Source organism: Schistocerca serialis, chromosome 1, assembly GCF_023864345.2.
Source record: "Schistocerca serialis cubense isolate TAMUIC-IGC-003099 chromosome 1, iqSchSeri2.2, whole genome shotgun sequence".
Lineage (NCBI taxonomy): Eukaryota > Metazoa > Arthropoda > Insecta > Orthoptera > Acrididae > Schistocerca > Schistocerca serialis.
Genome location: NC_064638.1, coordinates 280925418 through 280943060, shown reverse-complemented (window position 1 = coordinate 280943060; position 17643 = coordinate 280925418). Strand labels below are relative to the sequence as shown.

The 17643-nt window shown below is 35.6% G+C and overlaps 1 protein-coding gene across 1 annotated transcript in view; it reads left to right on the top strand.

Moving 5' to 3' along the window:
* Positions 1 to 12609, top strand: part of LOC126457291 (protein couch potato-like) — a 186170-nt gene extending 173561 nt beyond the window's left edge. The window contains exons 7-8 of the mRNA XM_050093465.1: positions 6168 to 6345; positions 12358 to 12609. Coding sequence (XP_049949422.1) covers positions 6168 to 6345; positions 12358 to 12390 — 211 coding nt within the window. The 3' untranslated portion in view covers positions 12391 to 12609. The remainder of the gene's footprint in view (positions 1 to 6167; positions 6346 to 12357) is intronic.
* Positions 12610 to 17643: the final 5034 nt, after the last annotated feature.

Genomic DNA, 17643 nt, shown 5'->3' with positions numbered 1-17643 from the left:
AAGATCATAATTATTTCGATTGAGCTTAGATCATGCTTCTTTATTGTTGCATATTGATAACCTATTCATACTACTATTTCTTTCGGAGGCTGTGCTATGTCGGCCGTACCAGTCAGGTTGGTTGCACTCAACAGATGGTTAACTCAAGTTTCTCTTTTTGTCTGGACAACCTACATTTCCACATGTAATTCACCTACATGTGAGGACTTTATGCCTTATCTCTGTGGTTATTATTTCAATTAGTACATGGTTTTGTATAAAATAAAGTAAACCATGCTCATCATTGTTGAGACAACCAGATTATGTTAAGCTAGTTCTATTTTGCTTATGTTCCCACTGAGGGTTCACAGAATGAACAGTGTTCATCTGTATTAGAAATATTAATGCTACAAACATTATTTTCTCCAATTCTAATGATTTCCATATTGAAATGAGTGACACAGACTCCTCTTGTCTGGAAAATTATTATTTTCCATATTAATGACACACTTTTTGATTCACTTAATCTTGAGCTTTCTCAAAACTTTCTTAGTCCTTAGAAAATATCATGTAAAGGGATAGATAAAAAACCTACTCACCCAAGTGGTGGCAGGAGAACACACACACACAACAATGTTTAATTTTTACAAGCATTTGGAGCCAGCAGCTCCTTCTTCTGGCAGCAGAGTTGAAGGGGAAGGGAGAGGTTGTGAAGAAAAAGAACTGGAAAGGTTTAGGAAAAGTGGTACATTTCAGAAAAGTCCCATGATCTGGGGCTCTGGGTGACTCTTCTGAACGGCATCCCTCTTCCTAAACCTCTCCAGTCCTTTTCCTTCACCCCTCTTCCTTCCCCTTCAACTCTTCTGCCAAAAGAAGGAGCCACTGGCTCCAAAAACTTGTAAAAGTTAAACATTTGTGTGTGTGTGTGTATGTATGTGCGTGTGTGTGTGTGTGTGTGTGTGTGTGTGTGTGTGTGTGTGTGTGTGTGCGGGTGTGTGTATTCTCCTGTTGCTACTTTGTGAGTAAATTTTTTATCCATCCATTTACAAAATATCAGTATCATTGGAGTAAAATTGGCCAAGTAAAAGTGGACATATATGCTGTTGACCTAAACTGCTGTAATGTAATGTGTACTACAAAACAGATGTAGATGGTATATGAGGGTGGTTCAGACAGTAACAGCTGTTCTAGCATGGAACTAGTGTTCATGTGCACAGTGCTGGCATTGTCATATATGCATGTACTCTGATTCAGTAAGTTTCCAGCTCTGAAAGCGTAAACTTGTTCTTCCTATAACATCAAAACGTGTATGCTGTAATAAAAAATCCCATAAAATATGAAAGCATTTCAGAAGCAGATATTCATCATCAGTTGTGTACTGTATATGGTCCAAATGTTCATAGTGAAGGTGCTATGCGGCAATTTGTCTGATTTTTTAAAAGTGCAGAACAAACTTTCATGATGAAGAGAGGAGTAGTAGGACTTCTGTTGTGAGTACTGATTTCGTTAAGAAAGCTGACATACAACCCAGTCTTGGCACCATTGATTTTCCATCTTTTCACTCACATTGCAGCACTTCAATAATGATGACAAACTTCAAAATGTCATGAAAGGTTGGCATCCATGTGGGCAAGTTTTATTTAGGAGGAGTAAATTAGTTAAACGCTCTGAACAAACACTTAAATTTAAATGGTGACTGTGTTGAAAAGTAGCAAATAGCTCTAATTTCAAGGTATACAAAATTATTTTTTTCCATGCAAGTTTATTATTTACAGCCAAATGGACACTACTTTCCAAATTGCTCTCATATAATCTCTTGAGTATGTAAATTGGACCTCAAGTATTATTACTAAAGGATACACTAAAGTCTAATTTCAGTGAGAGATAGAAAGTAATAAATATAAATTATCATCACATGAATGTGAACCTCAGTGTGTGGCATATCAATTATGTTCTTCAAATGTACCATACATGGTAATATCACAAGTGTTTTTTTTTTTTTTTGTTTTTTTTTTTTTTTTTTAAAATCCGAGTGTAACAAGATCTGACTTCAAAATGATTTCCAGTTCCATCATTTCGTTCTACTCCCAGATGCTGCTACGTAACATGGTGCATTCTCATGTTAATAAAATCATAGTCTCTGAACTGTTCCTCACTGTGTGCAGTACATATTGCTGTAAAATGTACTTATATTCTCCTGCATTTACGTAAGCATAATAACCAAACCACACACTAATCACAAAAATTCCCCCATACTGTGACACCAACTCCTCCATACTTCGCTGTTGGTACTACACATGATGGCAGGTAAGAAACTCTAGGCATTTGCCAAACACAAACCCTTCCATCGCATTGCGGCAGGGGAACAGAATGACTTTTTACTCCAAATCATTTGTTTAGAGTATTCTGCTGTCCACATTCTTGACATCAACTCAAGTGTCACTTAGCACTGGCTGCTGAAATGCTTGGCTTGTGAGGAGGTGCTTAACCATAGTACCTCACTCTTTTTCACTCTCTGCACACAGTCACTGTGCTAGCTGGACAGTTGATAGTACTTTGGAACTCAGCTGGTAGCACTTTGGAGCTCATGAGAGATTCCTTTCACTGATTTCCTGCAGTATTTTACATCCACCCTTGCCAATGCTTGACAGTTCCTTTCCATCAGTATGTGAGATCTGCCTGGTCCTAGTTTAGCTGTGTTTCTTTCTTTGTTTCCACTCCACAGTCACATCACCAATAGTTGACTTGGGCAGCTTTATAAGGATTGAAATGTTCCTCGCGTATTTGTTGTTGAGGTGACATCCAGTGACTAGTCCACATTTGAATTCACTGAGCTCTCCTGGCTGACCTATTCTTCTGCTGCTGCTTCTGTACTGACAACACAATACTTCTTGCCTCCTTTCATATTGGTTGGTCTGCCTCTCGTCACATCTAGTGGTCAGTACCACACAGGGGTGTCCATACACTTTTGATTAGATGATGCTTATTGTTATAAAATTATCCAGGTGAACATCTAATATTCTGTGTAACCTGCTTGTTTGCTTTTTTTTTTTTTTTTATACCTCTTTTCCAATCAACCACACTGTTCACAGTTGATGGATGCACTAAACCACTGCCAGTCACACTGTACTCATTAATGTGTTGTTTCTGCATAATTCTCTTTGATTTAATAAGAAAGATAGTCACTTTGATTGTTTTCTTCAGTTCCACAAGCTCCTTATTTCCGCACATTATTCAGTAAGTATTACTGTTTTTGCCAAGTAATGCCATCTACCTGGAACATTATTACATGAGATAGGCTGTCCTACTATCTTCACTTTTTGCCATGATCACAGTCAGTGCCTGATATGTGAGAGTTCCTACTGGTACGCCATACCAGCACCTCTGATTAAAAAAAAAGCACTTAAATTTTTAAGACATGAAAATTTACAAAAAAGGAAAACTACTCTCAGGAGGTCACAGTACCAGAACCTCCTTTTCTACGAAAGCACTAAGGGCACTGAATCATAAAAACTTAAGCCCACAGTTTCATTCATCTTTTCTAACCAGTAACATTTTGAAGCATTTCAGGATTTGGAAATGAAAAGTTTCTGATATCCTTAGGGTATCCATATTCCCACAGCAAATTTTTTTTTAAGAGGATGTTTTCTTCATTTACTACACTTTATCCTCCGAATGTGACAGAAGTAATAGCTAGTGACATATAAACTGGGCTAAAGAAATGATAGTATAATGTAAAAGTCCTTTGTTTCAGACACCATTCGTACTGGAAACTTTCAAAAGAAATTTATGTTCTCATTATTGGCACGAAGTTGTAAGAACTAGAGTATATGACTCATTATTCCAAAGCAGTTTATTTTACTCATTCCGGTACTTCAGGGTTTTCAAAAGTAAGACTTCTGAGACTACCATCAAAGTCAAGCTCATAAAATTGTTTCCCATAGCCAACAAACCTCATGACTGCACTTGAAGGTCATGTATCCTCTAAAATCCTTCACTTTTGACCTGCAACTTGTTCACAAAATGAGGACAAAGTCTGATGAGATATTAATGTGATATATGAATAATAAAGTAACATTTGTATTTGTAAAGGCAAAGTAAAGTGCCATGACACCACAGTACAATCAAAGAAAAATCCAGAATGAAATGTAATTATAACTATTACCTATGAGGATAAACCATTTCTCACCAAATAGTAGAGGCCCTGAGCAAGAGACTAGTGTGTAGGAAATGTTAATAACTTCCAAAGTCTAGCACAATCTATTGTCTACCAGTGTTGCAGCTTGACTGTATTGTAGTACTGGAAGACAATATTGACTGCTCAGTGTTCACTAGTTTTTATTAGGGGAATAGTGAACTCTTCTGATGTACATTAAAAGTGCATTTAATTATGTTTTGCTTGTGCAAAAGGGTTATCTGACAAAGACTGAAAAGCAAAGAAGTGCAATAAACAGTAATTACATGATGTACATCATGAAGAGGGGCAATCGTGAGATGAGAAAAAGCAACACTCAGTGTGTTCCAAACGTGTAAGATCTCATGGTTTGACAGCATTGATTATGTATAATGTACCCCTGATACTTCAGTATGTCAGAGAACACCTGGAGCACAACAAGCTGCATTGTTGACATCAAAATATTGTGCCAAGAAGACACAACAATCTGGCAGCATACCTGCAAAAACATTACACATGTGCTAAATGTGTTGGTATTATGGGTACTTGCAAAATATTCCTGTTGTGAAGCTATCTAATCAAGTTTTAAGTGTGCATTGTAATTGTATAGCAATATGACATGAAGTTCTTGTGGGAGGCAAAATTACTATTATGGCTTTTATCTAGGATATATGATGCAACTAATTAATCGCTACACAACACTAAATAATTCATGATTCTGTAACTATCATAGTCCACATATTTACTTAATTTTCCCATTCAGTTTTGTTTAACTTCTTCTGTTGTTAAGGAATGTTGCCTGTTTAAATTATAAATAAAGGGCAATTGTAAAACGAAAAAATATATATATTAGAGGAGAAAACACACCAAGCGTAGAATGTATTTTTAAGTGGGTAGCAAATATTTTCAGTGCATTTAAAAATAATGTTAAAACTATTTAGTAGTAGCCTTACAACATATGTAAATATCCATAAATGCCACATTAAGGTGTGTGTATGTGTGTGTGTCGGTGTGTGTCTGTGTGTGAACACCCATGTGTGCTCGCGCTTGCATACATATTGTGAGTTGTACCTGTGTATTCACTTTGCAGATTGAATGAACTAGTGTATTTTATTGCATCTCTTATTCACAAAATGACAGTTTTAGTACTAAATAGAATAGTTACAACAAGAGGAGATGCACTTGCATGTGGTTGCCAACTTTGTTCCACACTATACTGTACAGCTGCGTCCTGTAGAGTAGTATCGTTGGGCATGTGTGTTGGTCACTGTTGTTGTACTAGTTCGTCCTAAACATCTGAAAGCACACCTTAGTCCTCATCAAATACAGGAAATTAATGTATGTTTCACTACAAATTTGCTGGGGCTCTATCATATTTCTGTTGCAAACAAACGCAATTATATCAAAATTAGAAATCTGCAGACCAGTGCCCATATTTTGCCGAATTATTTGTTCATATAGGTGGACTAACATTTCACACCTGCTTAAAAATACAAAAAAAGAAATTTAAAAATTAAGAGGTCAATTTTTTGTTCTTTGTCCTGTTCCTCTTTCATTCTGAAAAAAAAAAACACAGTGAAACTGAGTATTACACTTTAAATTTTGATTTAAGACGCTGGAACACCCCAAATCTTTCTTAATATAATTCTGATTCATGAAATACAAAATTGGAAACTCATGCCTTGCTTCATGGCATCATGTGAAATAAACAGAATAAAATCTGTCACATAGTTTTCCCTGTTACTGTCAATTATTAACTTATTTAATCTTTAATTCCTCCTTGTAAGCTACTCTGCATGCACTTTTGGGTTTGGTGTGGTGGCTTAGCACTGTTTTGTGTAACAGCAACATAAATTAAATGATTTACAAACTGCAACGCAAAACTAAAAATCAATACCTCTAAGGGTGTCCTAACATTATTCCTGTGGATAACGTTCAATTGGGAACTTTCAGATGTTTGGGCATGTGTCCCCATCCTCTTCCTAACATGGCACATTCTTATCTGTGTGCACAGCTTCCCCGGCTTCTGTCGCCTCCGCATGCACACCAAGGGAGGGTCCCCCGTCGCTTTCGTCGAGTTTCAAGATGTGCGCTGCGCTGCCCAAGCCATGGCCAACCTGCAGGGCTCCTTCTTGCTCTCCTCTGACCGGGGAGCCATTCGTATCGAGTACGCCAAAAGCAAAATGGCAGAGGTTGGTAGGCTGGGTGCTCACAAACTTAGATCAGAACAGGAAGAGCTGAAGAGAAATGAGATATAAACTAGTTCTAAAGATATTTTTTTTAAACACTTAACACTGATGCTGAAACATAAACAGGGAAATTACAACTGAAACATTCCAACACAAAAGGGGTCACAGAAAGCAAAGAGTGTGACATCTTGATAGATACACAAATAATCATTTACAAACCAAAAAATGCATATTTTTGGGCTGAAGAGGAAATAAAGGAAAGAAAGTAAAGTGTCAGAATGGTGAATGGGCAGGTCGCTGTGATTCAGCAGCAGTCAGCTAGCTGCACCAGAAGCAGTTACAGTCCAAACAGAAGGAAAGACAAATGTCCTATGTATTTACTATTTGATTTCTCTCCTCTATTCAGTACATCCTTTGCCATCCAGTTCTGAATCATCTGCACTCATTACCCTTTGGATTCTACTGTTTTTCCCCAACTCTGTTTGGCTTTAAAAGGTCAAGAATCTGATTGACTGTGTTTGTGACAGTTATTATAATCTTCATCTTTGATGGCACACATTTTTTGTATACCTTTCATTCTGCCATGTGAGGAAAAATGATTTTTTATTTATGTATTACTTATATTATGGATACTACTTATTTCACACAGGTTCCTATCACACTCTGCAAGCATGATGGAGAAGAAAGTGAATTTTTGGATGACTTACATTTATAGTTGTTGGAAAAAACCCTGACCATAACTTTTTTTTATTATACAGATATGTTGCCTTCTAGTAAATTAATTACTGTAGAGTGATGCTCTGCACATTGCATTTATAATTAGAGCACCAAATAAATACCCACTTTTGCATTTAATGTAGTTCCCATAACTGGATTTCAAATCACACATGTGCATCATTTCTTGAAACATGTTTTGAATTCCATTACAGCTACATTTACTCTTAGACCCTTCACTGGCATGTATGGTGACATGCTGCTTGTATAACACTTTTTCTGCAGAATTTGATTTTCTTCCTTGTATTGGATGCAGTAAGCCAGATGTGATCAGTAATAAAACAGTTGCTGTATGTGTTTCTGAAAAGTCCGTAAAACTGCTTGCTCACTAATATCATTAACAACTACACTCCCATTCCTAACAGTATGTACATGATTCTTTTAGCATATTTCCCTGGCATTGCCTCCTATCTTTGCAGTAGTATTTGGGATGTTTGTGTCATGTTGGGTAATTAATTAACCATAAGTATACCATATTTGTAAGTATATGAAATTATATGTTATATTATACTATATCTCATATTTTGTCTACATACATTTTAGTTACAGCACATATTTATGAAACATTGTTTTCTTATTTTTTGTGTGTTTTCATGTCTGTGGAATATTTTAAAGAAGCCACACAATATTTACTTGTTCTTATCAATTAGCAGTAATTCTGATTTGTTATAGCAACTACATTACCAAAGATGAAAAGGGGAGTAAGCATGAAATCATGGAATTGGGAGTATATAACAGCACCTACATTACAGTGACAGTTGGCAGAAAACTCCAGGATCAGATGTATAATTTATTTTAGCTACGAATCCATGATACTGACACATATTTTATGATAGAAGCAACAGCCCTATTTATGTCCATTTTAAAATGGAATATAACATTTCCAATTTACCTATGTGTTACAGTGAAAACATCACTGATAGGAGCTTTTGGAAGATTTACTCTGATTCCTGATGATATTAGCTTTGGTGACATTCAAATCCACAAAGATGAATAAGTTCTGGAATGGTCAGTATTATTCACAGAGAGAAAAAAGATTGTCTTCCTTACATGAAAAATCAAACAAATATAACAGTAACAATAAGAATCTTTCTGGCAGCTTGAAACTGTCTGCTGGACCAAGATTCAAACCTCAGCATTCCAGGTTCATGTCATGGTCCGACACACAGTTTTAATCCACCAGGAAGATTCATATTGAGGCACACTCTGCTAGAGAGTGAAAAACTCAGTATGAATTGGACAGATTGCTAATCACCACATACAGGAAGCTCTGAGCAGCAGCTAGGCACCCTTAGATGAAGACTGTTGAATATTGTTAGCTGTTGAACAAAATTCTAAAACACACACACACACACACACACACACACACACACACGGCCACTGTTATTTCCAGGGTGAGGAGCGATCTCAGCTGTGGTGGGTAGTGGGGTTGAAGGAGTAAAGAGAAGGCATGGTGTGGGGATGGGGGTGGGGTAACAGCGTAGTGGTGAAGGGAAATGCTGTGTAGTGCTGCCTGTGTGACTGTGCAGAGGCATGGCAGGAAATGGATGGTGGGCTCCCAGGTGCAGCATCTGGAATCTGTGCTGGGAAGGTGAGCTGGGGGCAGGGCCAAAGGCGCTATTGAGGCTGGAAGGGAAACAGATAAGGAGATAAAGGCACATGGGATGACAACGCTAGAGAAGCTTGAGGCCAAGAGAGTCACAGGAACAAAAGAGATTTTCCACTGGCGCAGTTGAGAAAATCCAGTGGTCATGGGAAGAACCCAGAGGGCAGCAGCTGTGAAGCAATCACTGGAGTCAAGCACACTGTTTTGCACAGCATGCTCAGCAAGTGGATGGTCCAGCTGCCCTTGGCCACTGCCCAACTGTAACCAAGAGAGAACAGACAACCCAGACGTCAAGCAACATGCTATGCTTGACTTCCATGATTTTTTGCACAGCCCATTCTGTCTGGATTCTTCTCATCACCTCTACCTTTTCTGAATTTCAGAGAGGGAGGTTTTCCCCTGCAACACATGCTCTGTCCGTGTAACAGGCCTGGCCTCAACCTTTGGCTGTCTCTATGGCTTATTCTGTGCACTTGCATCCAGATGCTGCACCTAACAGCCTTCCATCTTGTCCCCATCACTTCTTTGCACACAGGCAGCACTCAACATTTTCCACCATCCTTATCTTCCTTCCTCCCCGCACCTCACACCTCTTCTGTGTTGACATTACACTAGTCAACCCAGTTCCTAGAGACAACAGTGGACGTGTACTTTAACAGTTCTACTGGTTTCATCATGTTTCAGCAAAGTGATTTATCATAAACTGTACCATGGCAACCACTGACATGACTGAAGCTTATCAGTTATGGTATGATATATACCCCAGAATCTGCCAAAGAATAATTTTGTGGACTTGTTTTCAGTGAAATATTTTAGGAGTATCAGCCTGTGACAGGAGACTGTCCAAGTAGATAAAAGAAGGCAAGTGTAAGGGATGAGGTACTTGCCTATCATATATGCAAGAGCTGTGAATGAAAGAGACCACATGCATTAATGAATCTTTTGAAAAACTGGCCTCCTGCTATGAGAGGACCAAGTAAATGAGGAAAGAGAAAAATTAAATTGATAAACAGGGTAGTGACACTAGTGACAGATAGGGCGTCAGCTCTTACCATGTCATTGTCTTAGCTGAATTTCAGAATTGTATAGAAATGTGAAAGAAATTTTCATCATCAATTTTCAGTTGGCAAGGGGAGGAGGGGAATTGGTATAATATTCCTTATCACCATACTTGTTCTGGATTAAACTCTGTAGCATCACCTGAAGTGTGGGCATGTGGCATTGTTGATGGTTTTTATAACTTCATTGCATGCTGTGTGGTTCTTTAATGAATACAGGAGTGAGGAACAGATCCTGTTCATGAACTGCAAATTCAGATTGTTTTTTTATTCTACATCTAATATCAAGTAGTAAAAATAATACATAACTTTGTTCTGTAATTGTAGCATCAGTTGCCAACAGTAGCTTTGAAAGTTGAAACATATACAGATACCACAGATTTGCAAATCAGTCAGTCTTCAATACAATAACTAGTCAGTAGATCATGAGACCTGGCCACTATGAAAGTCTGTAAATGTTATTCAACTGGCAAACACACAAAATGGGCTCAGTGCATGAATGTTCAAACATAAGTACACCCGCTGCTGTAGCTCCAGAGAGGGGATGCTTGCTTCTCATTGGCAGTGGGGTAATCATTCATGGCAGTGCACTCGTACCATCTTGTCTCATCATCATCATCATCTCCACCACCATCATACAGCACAAATATGACACTGCACTATACACACATAATTTACAGTCACTTACATTCAATAAATAAATTTAACACACCACTCTTATACACCATTTGGTAAGGGGTCATTGTGCAGTAAAGAAGTTCTTTTTTTTCTGCCCATGAGTTGTGACTACAACTATCTGTCACATTCAGTTTTTAAGTAATTTGGAACCTTTTCAAGTTGTTACCTTCTCTAACATTATCTCTAAGTAGTAACGTAATCTTCCAATTCTTCCTACATGCACTGCAGTTACTTACACCTTAATGAATGGATGTGTCTTTACATACTCTGCAAATGCTAATTGCTGCCATAATTAAATCTCCTACCTCAATACTGGAACACTACCTGCATTTCTTCAACTGAGTTTTCTGTGCTATTTCTTTCTTGCAAGTGAACACCCATTTAACATTTTCCAAGCAATACAGGTAGAAATATCCCTGCACCAAGACCATGTTGAATCAGACATACATAAAAGATAAAAGTCAAATTTGTGGGATGTTGATGAAACTCAAGAAACAGAAAAAAGGAGAAAATGATTTGGAAGATGAGTGACATTACCAAGGTATACAATAGTAGATGAGTAGCTGAAAGTAGCTGAAGGAGCAGAAAAGTTAGTTTATATACACAAATTAGCGTCAGAATTCTGCAGACAGGACTAGTTTCCAGTTGTTGATTTAGTTATTTTGAACATTGCATTGTGCCTTATCAAAGTGTTTCATGAGAACATAAAATACTGCCAAATATTTCATTGTCTCATCTAGCAGCACAACATTTAGTTGTTTTCATCTTGTGTTTATTTGGTCAGCTTTAGACATCAATTAACAAGTTGCTCATCAGGGGTAAAATGCACATAATGTTCTGTTTTCACGATACATTACCGAGTGAGGTGGTGCAGTGGTTAGCACACTAGACTCGCATTCGGGAGGACAACGGTTCAATCCCGTGACAAGCCATCCTGATTAGCCATCCTGATTTAGGTCTTCCGTGATTTCCCTAAATCGCTTCAGGCAAATGCTGGGATGGTTCCTTTGAAAGGGCACTGCCGATTTCCTTCCCCATCCTTCCCTCACCCGAGCTTGCGCTCCGTCTCTAGTGACCTCGTTGTCGATGGGATGTTAAACACTAATCTCCTCCTCCTCCTCCTCATGATACATTATTATTCCAACTCAAATTTCAGCAAAACTGGATGTTTTCTGTTGCACTGACATTCATATTGGAGGCAACAGATTATGACTTTCCACTATTGAGGCTGAAACGAAGACATGTTCAAAAGTACTCTGAATATGTTACCATAAAAATAAATTATACATGAAATATGCCTCAGTGACATAGAATTGCATTTAAATCAGAAAAGGAAATAAAGTTTAGAAATAATAGATGCTGCCTGCTACTGCTTATCAAGAAATGAGCTGAGACAAAAGTGACTGAAATAAATTAGCAAACAATTATCTATTTCTGTTGCAAAATAAATTCAAATTATTTAGATGGTGATCATTTTCATTATTGTATTAATGTGTTACATAAATTCAGTGCCTACTTTGTTTATCAGAAGTAATTCTTACCTCCGTTATTCAGAGAGAGCACTAAGTTACTATGGATTTATGGTCACATTATCCACTGTGCAGCTTTGTACTTATATCAAATTGTAAATAATTTTACTACTATTTCATTGATATTTTCCCAATGTTTCTAAAAGAATATAAATTAAATGCATCTTCACAGTAGTGCTGTTTTCATCATTGTACTATGGTAATACACCACAAAACATTCTTCTGCAAGTTGCTACATGTATTATTTGAAAATTGTTAAGTGCACACTCACTATCAGAATCATTTCAAAATGACATTCCATTTGTGTGATATGATAGTTCTAATTTGTTATCATTTTAAGTTTCCAATATTGATTGCTTTTTCTTTCTAGGGACCCAAGGGAGAAGAAAATGGACAATCTTAATTATCCTTACCTCCAGCTGAGCACCTGACATGAGCATCAGCAACCTGGCTCTGGTGTTGCTATGCCCTCATAGGCCTGAATTCTTGAAGACAGCGAGGCATCTTGATTAAATATGAATACATAAAATGGCGCACACTGTGCCATTGCCATAGGTCAATCTGTTAAAATCTTAAAATTTTGTTATTTTATTCTTCTTTTGATTCATCAATAAGAATATTAACCACAGTAATGATAAATTAATAATAAATAATGTTAATAAATGAAAAAATATTGTTAACGAGAATGGTAGTATGATAAAATCAAGGCCTCTTAATAAATGCCTGTATACCTCCAATCTTACACTTGAAAACGAAAGTGTCTTATTATCATTACTATTGTTATTATTTGTTCAAATTAAATGGTTCAGAAAAATCTTGATTTATATTATACATACATCTGGTGCTTGCAGCTCTTTTATTTGTGAAATTCATTAAATAGTTAATTCAGTAAGCTTCAGACTTAGTTCATATACATTTCCTTTCAGAGTAACACATTTATTTTTAAAGAAAAAGGAGAAAATAATTTTGAAACAATTAACATTTTTAAGTATACCGGAGTGCTTTTTTGATAAATTTCATAGTTGACAGAACTATATTACTCTTGCTGTCAACTAGCTTGAAAAAAAAATGAATGTGAGTAATTTGACATCTTTATGAAATTGTAAACAAAAAAAATTATAAATATAGCAGTTTGTTGCACTTCTGCTTTGTCATTCAGATAGCACAGTATATCATGTAGTTCTTTATGAGCATGAGATATGAGAATTCATTGAAGTTTTTCAGCAATAGGTATGCTGTGCTGTTGATTAATGAATCACTAATGTTAAAAACTGAGATTAGAGCTTGAAAGGCAGTGTAGGAAATACAGAGAAAATTGCTATTTACTTATCAGGGGATTAGATAATTATGAAGGATTATAATTTACTTGTATATGGCATATTTCAAGAGACCTTGATGAATAGCAGACAATGCTTGATACCAAAGGTGCCCTGAAAGTTATGTTTTAGATAACTTATTTGAAAAAAAAAAATGTAGGTAAATTAAATGTATTCATTTAATTTTTCTTATGGATGGTGTAAATACCTCTTTTAGAAAATACTAAATCTTGAACATAACATATTGTGCAGTAGCATGCCATGTGTCTGGCTGTTTATGTGCAGATAGAGTTTACATGCTGTAGGCTACTATCACTATACGTAGGATTAATAAAATTAGTCTGGTTGAAAAGAAACTCAGTGTTAGAAAAGCTATATTTGTTTTTCTAGAGGAAAAGAGAATTGGATCAGACATTTAATGTATTTCTTATTCATAGCAATAAACCAAAAATGTGTATGCTATACTCTATTTCCTTTGATAGAAGGAAAAGAGAGAGAGAATACAAGTAAACTCAGTCTGCGAGTGAAGCAAAAGAATATCATGCATTCATATCAAATAATAAGAATCTTTTCTCTTCTCCTCCTATCAGCACAATTACTCATAGAGTTAAATTTCAAAAGATTGTAGTTTGAACTTCATATCCTTTGAGCATTAGCTGATTTACCTGGTCTGATGGGTAAACTGTACGAAATGTACTTTATATAAACATATGGTAGTTTAATTATTTGTATATACAAATATGCATATATCATCTCATCTAGTTACTTTTAATGAGTGTAATCATATAATATTCCAGTGACTACATGACCACCTGTCTGTAGTTTCTAGTTAGTTTATGTAAGCAATTTAGAAGTGTTGAATCTAACAAATCAGTAAAGAGAGAAATGCTGCGCATTTTATCAATAATGTTTTTAGTTAGTAATGGAACAGTTATTTATTAATAAGTGGTCAAGTTTTTAAGGTAAAACTGCTGAGGATTGAGCAAGTCTGGGATTTTTTGACTGTATACAAGTGTATATAGCTAATGTGTATGAACCAAAGTAGAGACTGACTGCTTTAGTAGCCAGGACAATCCAAAGAGGCAGCATTACAATGCCACATAACTAGCCTGGTGTTATGTTGCAGCTGGGAATATAATTTCCGTTTGTTAAATATCTCTTTGAAAGAAATGACAGATTTATAGAATCTTAAATGTAGTTGCTTTATGTGTAAGGATTGATGTGATATGAAAAGAAACTAACATTTTGGTACAGCTAGTGACTGGAGGAGTAACATTGCTACTAACATCTCAGAGTTTAATAACAACACTCAGCCTTACTCAGTGTGAGTTTATTAATGCTTCGAATGTATTTTTCGAGCAATTGGAAATTGGAAAAAATATCCATACTTATGTAACACCTATTCAGTACCTTAGTATGAACACACAACTACAATATATATGAGATGCTAAATGCTGACAACCAAATGATTCCTCCAGAAACTAGCTAATTTTGTAAGCAGATTTATTAGATCTGTCTGCATTGTGTAGACACAGAAATAAGTGTTCTTGTGTATATCTGTGTACAATGTAGATTAAGTAACTTTTAATTTATACAGTTAATTAAAGTAGCTATCTGAGGATTTATATTATGTGTACTAGATTCAGAGTTTGTTTGGTACACTTTTCTTCAGATAAATGTAGTGACACTATCTTAAAGAAGAAGAATAATTTGATGTGAATTCAGTAATGCTTGATATTTGAAAATAAATATGTAAATCCTCAGTGCTGCTAGCTTTCAATTTTTGCTCTCATTAAAAGATGAAACAATTAAAGTTTCTTTGTACAAATGTATCATGATGTGGAAATTGCTTAGAGTATGATGTAACAGATTTTTAATTTTATCAGTAGTGTAAGATACTTGTTGTTGATCTGCATGTGTGTGCTATGAGCTGTCTACACAGTGTGGCAGATCCACTCTGAAAACTTTTCCGTCCATTATACGTCTTTAGAGAGACAAAACGCAGCTCAATGCTACAAGGGGATGCTAGGAGGGAGGGTCTGAGGAGACGGTGGCACCCTGTGGAGTGCGGAATAAACATATCAGCTTAAAATACCTGTTATGCAATCCGAACCTTTTGACTGTCATATTTCTTGTACATCTGTTTGTTTTAATACTGCAGTAGTGTTTTAATGTGAGTAAGTGCTCGTAATAATTAAATGTGAAAGAAAATATAGAAATAAAAAAAAGAACAGCTATTATAATGGGGCTCAAAGGATGTAAAACTAAAAAAAAAAGTTTGTTTCTTGTTCACTATTCCATTATCTGTTATGATCTTAGTGATACTGACATAATCAGTGAATCTGTAGGAGTTGACATTATCATTTTTATGGAATATTTTTGCATGTACTAAAGGAAGTACAGTAAGTCAAGCGCTGTGATGTATATCTTTTGGAATAATTTATTAAAGTCTGCAATAAATTCAGTGCAGACCAGTTTTTATACTGTCATCTATAGTGTATTTTTTTAAATATTGAGGAAAGCAAATAAGGCATAGATGTCATAATTTGGCATAGGTCAATATTATCATCTTAAATAGATGCTCATGGTAGTTTTATCATTTCATAGAATAATTGAAATCTATTAAAATTCCACCTAAATTCATGGAAATTCCCAAAAACATTTCTTAACACTCAGTGAAATTTAGAAAACTAAGAAAATATTTTAAAAATGAAATCAAGTGTTTAGTGTATAAGGAAAATGAAAACAAAGAGACTACAAATAGCATATCATTTACGCAACAGATGCAAAATCGGATATATGTGTGCTTGTACTGCACAGAATACATATTTTGTAGAGCTTTCACCCAGTTTATTAACCCACATACATTTGCGTTTGTGCATGCACAATCACTGCCTAATGCTTCTTTTTGAAATCAGAGGTAATTGATAAACAGTTATCATTCAATGGAATTTTGTCTACTCAGTTTATCTGGTCACATGTGTGTCATGTTTCTGATGTCACAAATTTTCTTCAGTTTGACATTGTCCATGAAGACTCTTCTGTTTGCCTGTAAATGAAATATAAATTGCTTTACTAAAGCATGTTACTTTTTTTTTTAACTTCTTTAGAGATGTCAATGGGGATAAACTTCCTTTGAAATGATAAAGAAAGAGCAAACTGATTACAAAAATATGTTTTTTGTGCTAACTTCACTTAGTAGAATAGAAAATTTGTAATAACATAGTCTCTATAGCACTCAAACATTTGCATATCACTGCTGCATGACTTATTGTACACATTATATTCTGTCAACCTCTTTCTGTTGTGTTAGATGAATGTAAGTGCATGAATGTTGAGAGTGTAACTTTAAATAATCAGGGCTATATGTAAAAAAAAAAAAAAAAATACTACAAAGCTGCCTGTACCGCCAGGTCAGGAGCCTCTCATGAATATTGCCTTATTCTGCTCGAGCTTTGCGAGGCAACAAGATATTTGTAAGCAGCATTATATAAATGTATGTACGTATGTATGTCCTTCATAAGGTATAGATATTGCAATGATACTTCTAGCTTGCTTAAAGCTACTTCATTCCTTATTGTGCTGTGAAAATGCTTTCTCAAAGGCTGACCAATCATTTATATCATGAATAGATTTTCATACTGAAATAATTTAAATAGAATTTTTTAAATCTCTAAGTATAAATTATTTATTACATTCCATTGTCTTTACAGATGTTGAAGCTTTGGTGTTCATTGTTAGACAAGCGTAAAATGCAAAAATAAATTATGTACATTTATGGTACAATTAATATGTAACCTACTACTCAGTAATGAGTGAAAAGTTCATCTTCAAATGAACACAATGTGATTGACACTAAGACCATTTATCTTAACTCATCACCAGTTTCAAATTTATGCTTTCTTTATTGATCATGAAAATAATAACCTCCTTCGTATCATTTATTATGTGTTATATGACTTACAGCACAAATGTCTTGTATGTCTTCTACATATCCTATCACATTCTGTATCATATATACTGATTATTTGTACCAGTATAGAGAAGGTGACTGCAGACAGACATCTCTCATATTGAGACATGAATAAGCTATGTGACAGAGCACCTGCTGTATTAAACTGTTTTCATTTCGTTACAGGAAAGACATTGAATTGGAGGTAACATCCTCCTCTATAATACAATCAGAACAAATTTCTTTTCTTTTATGCATCCACACAATTAAATATCACATGGATCACACATATAGATAACTGTAACTTTCTGTAGTATCAGCTGTGTTGTTTATGTATGGAGACTGAGGGCATTGCTCTGCCACCTTTAATCACATAACTCTGTGTTAT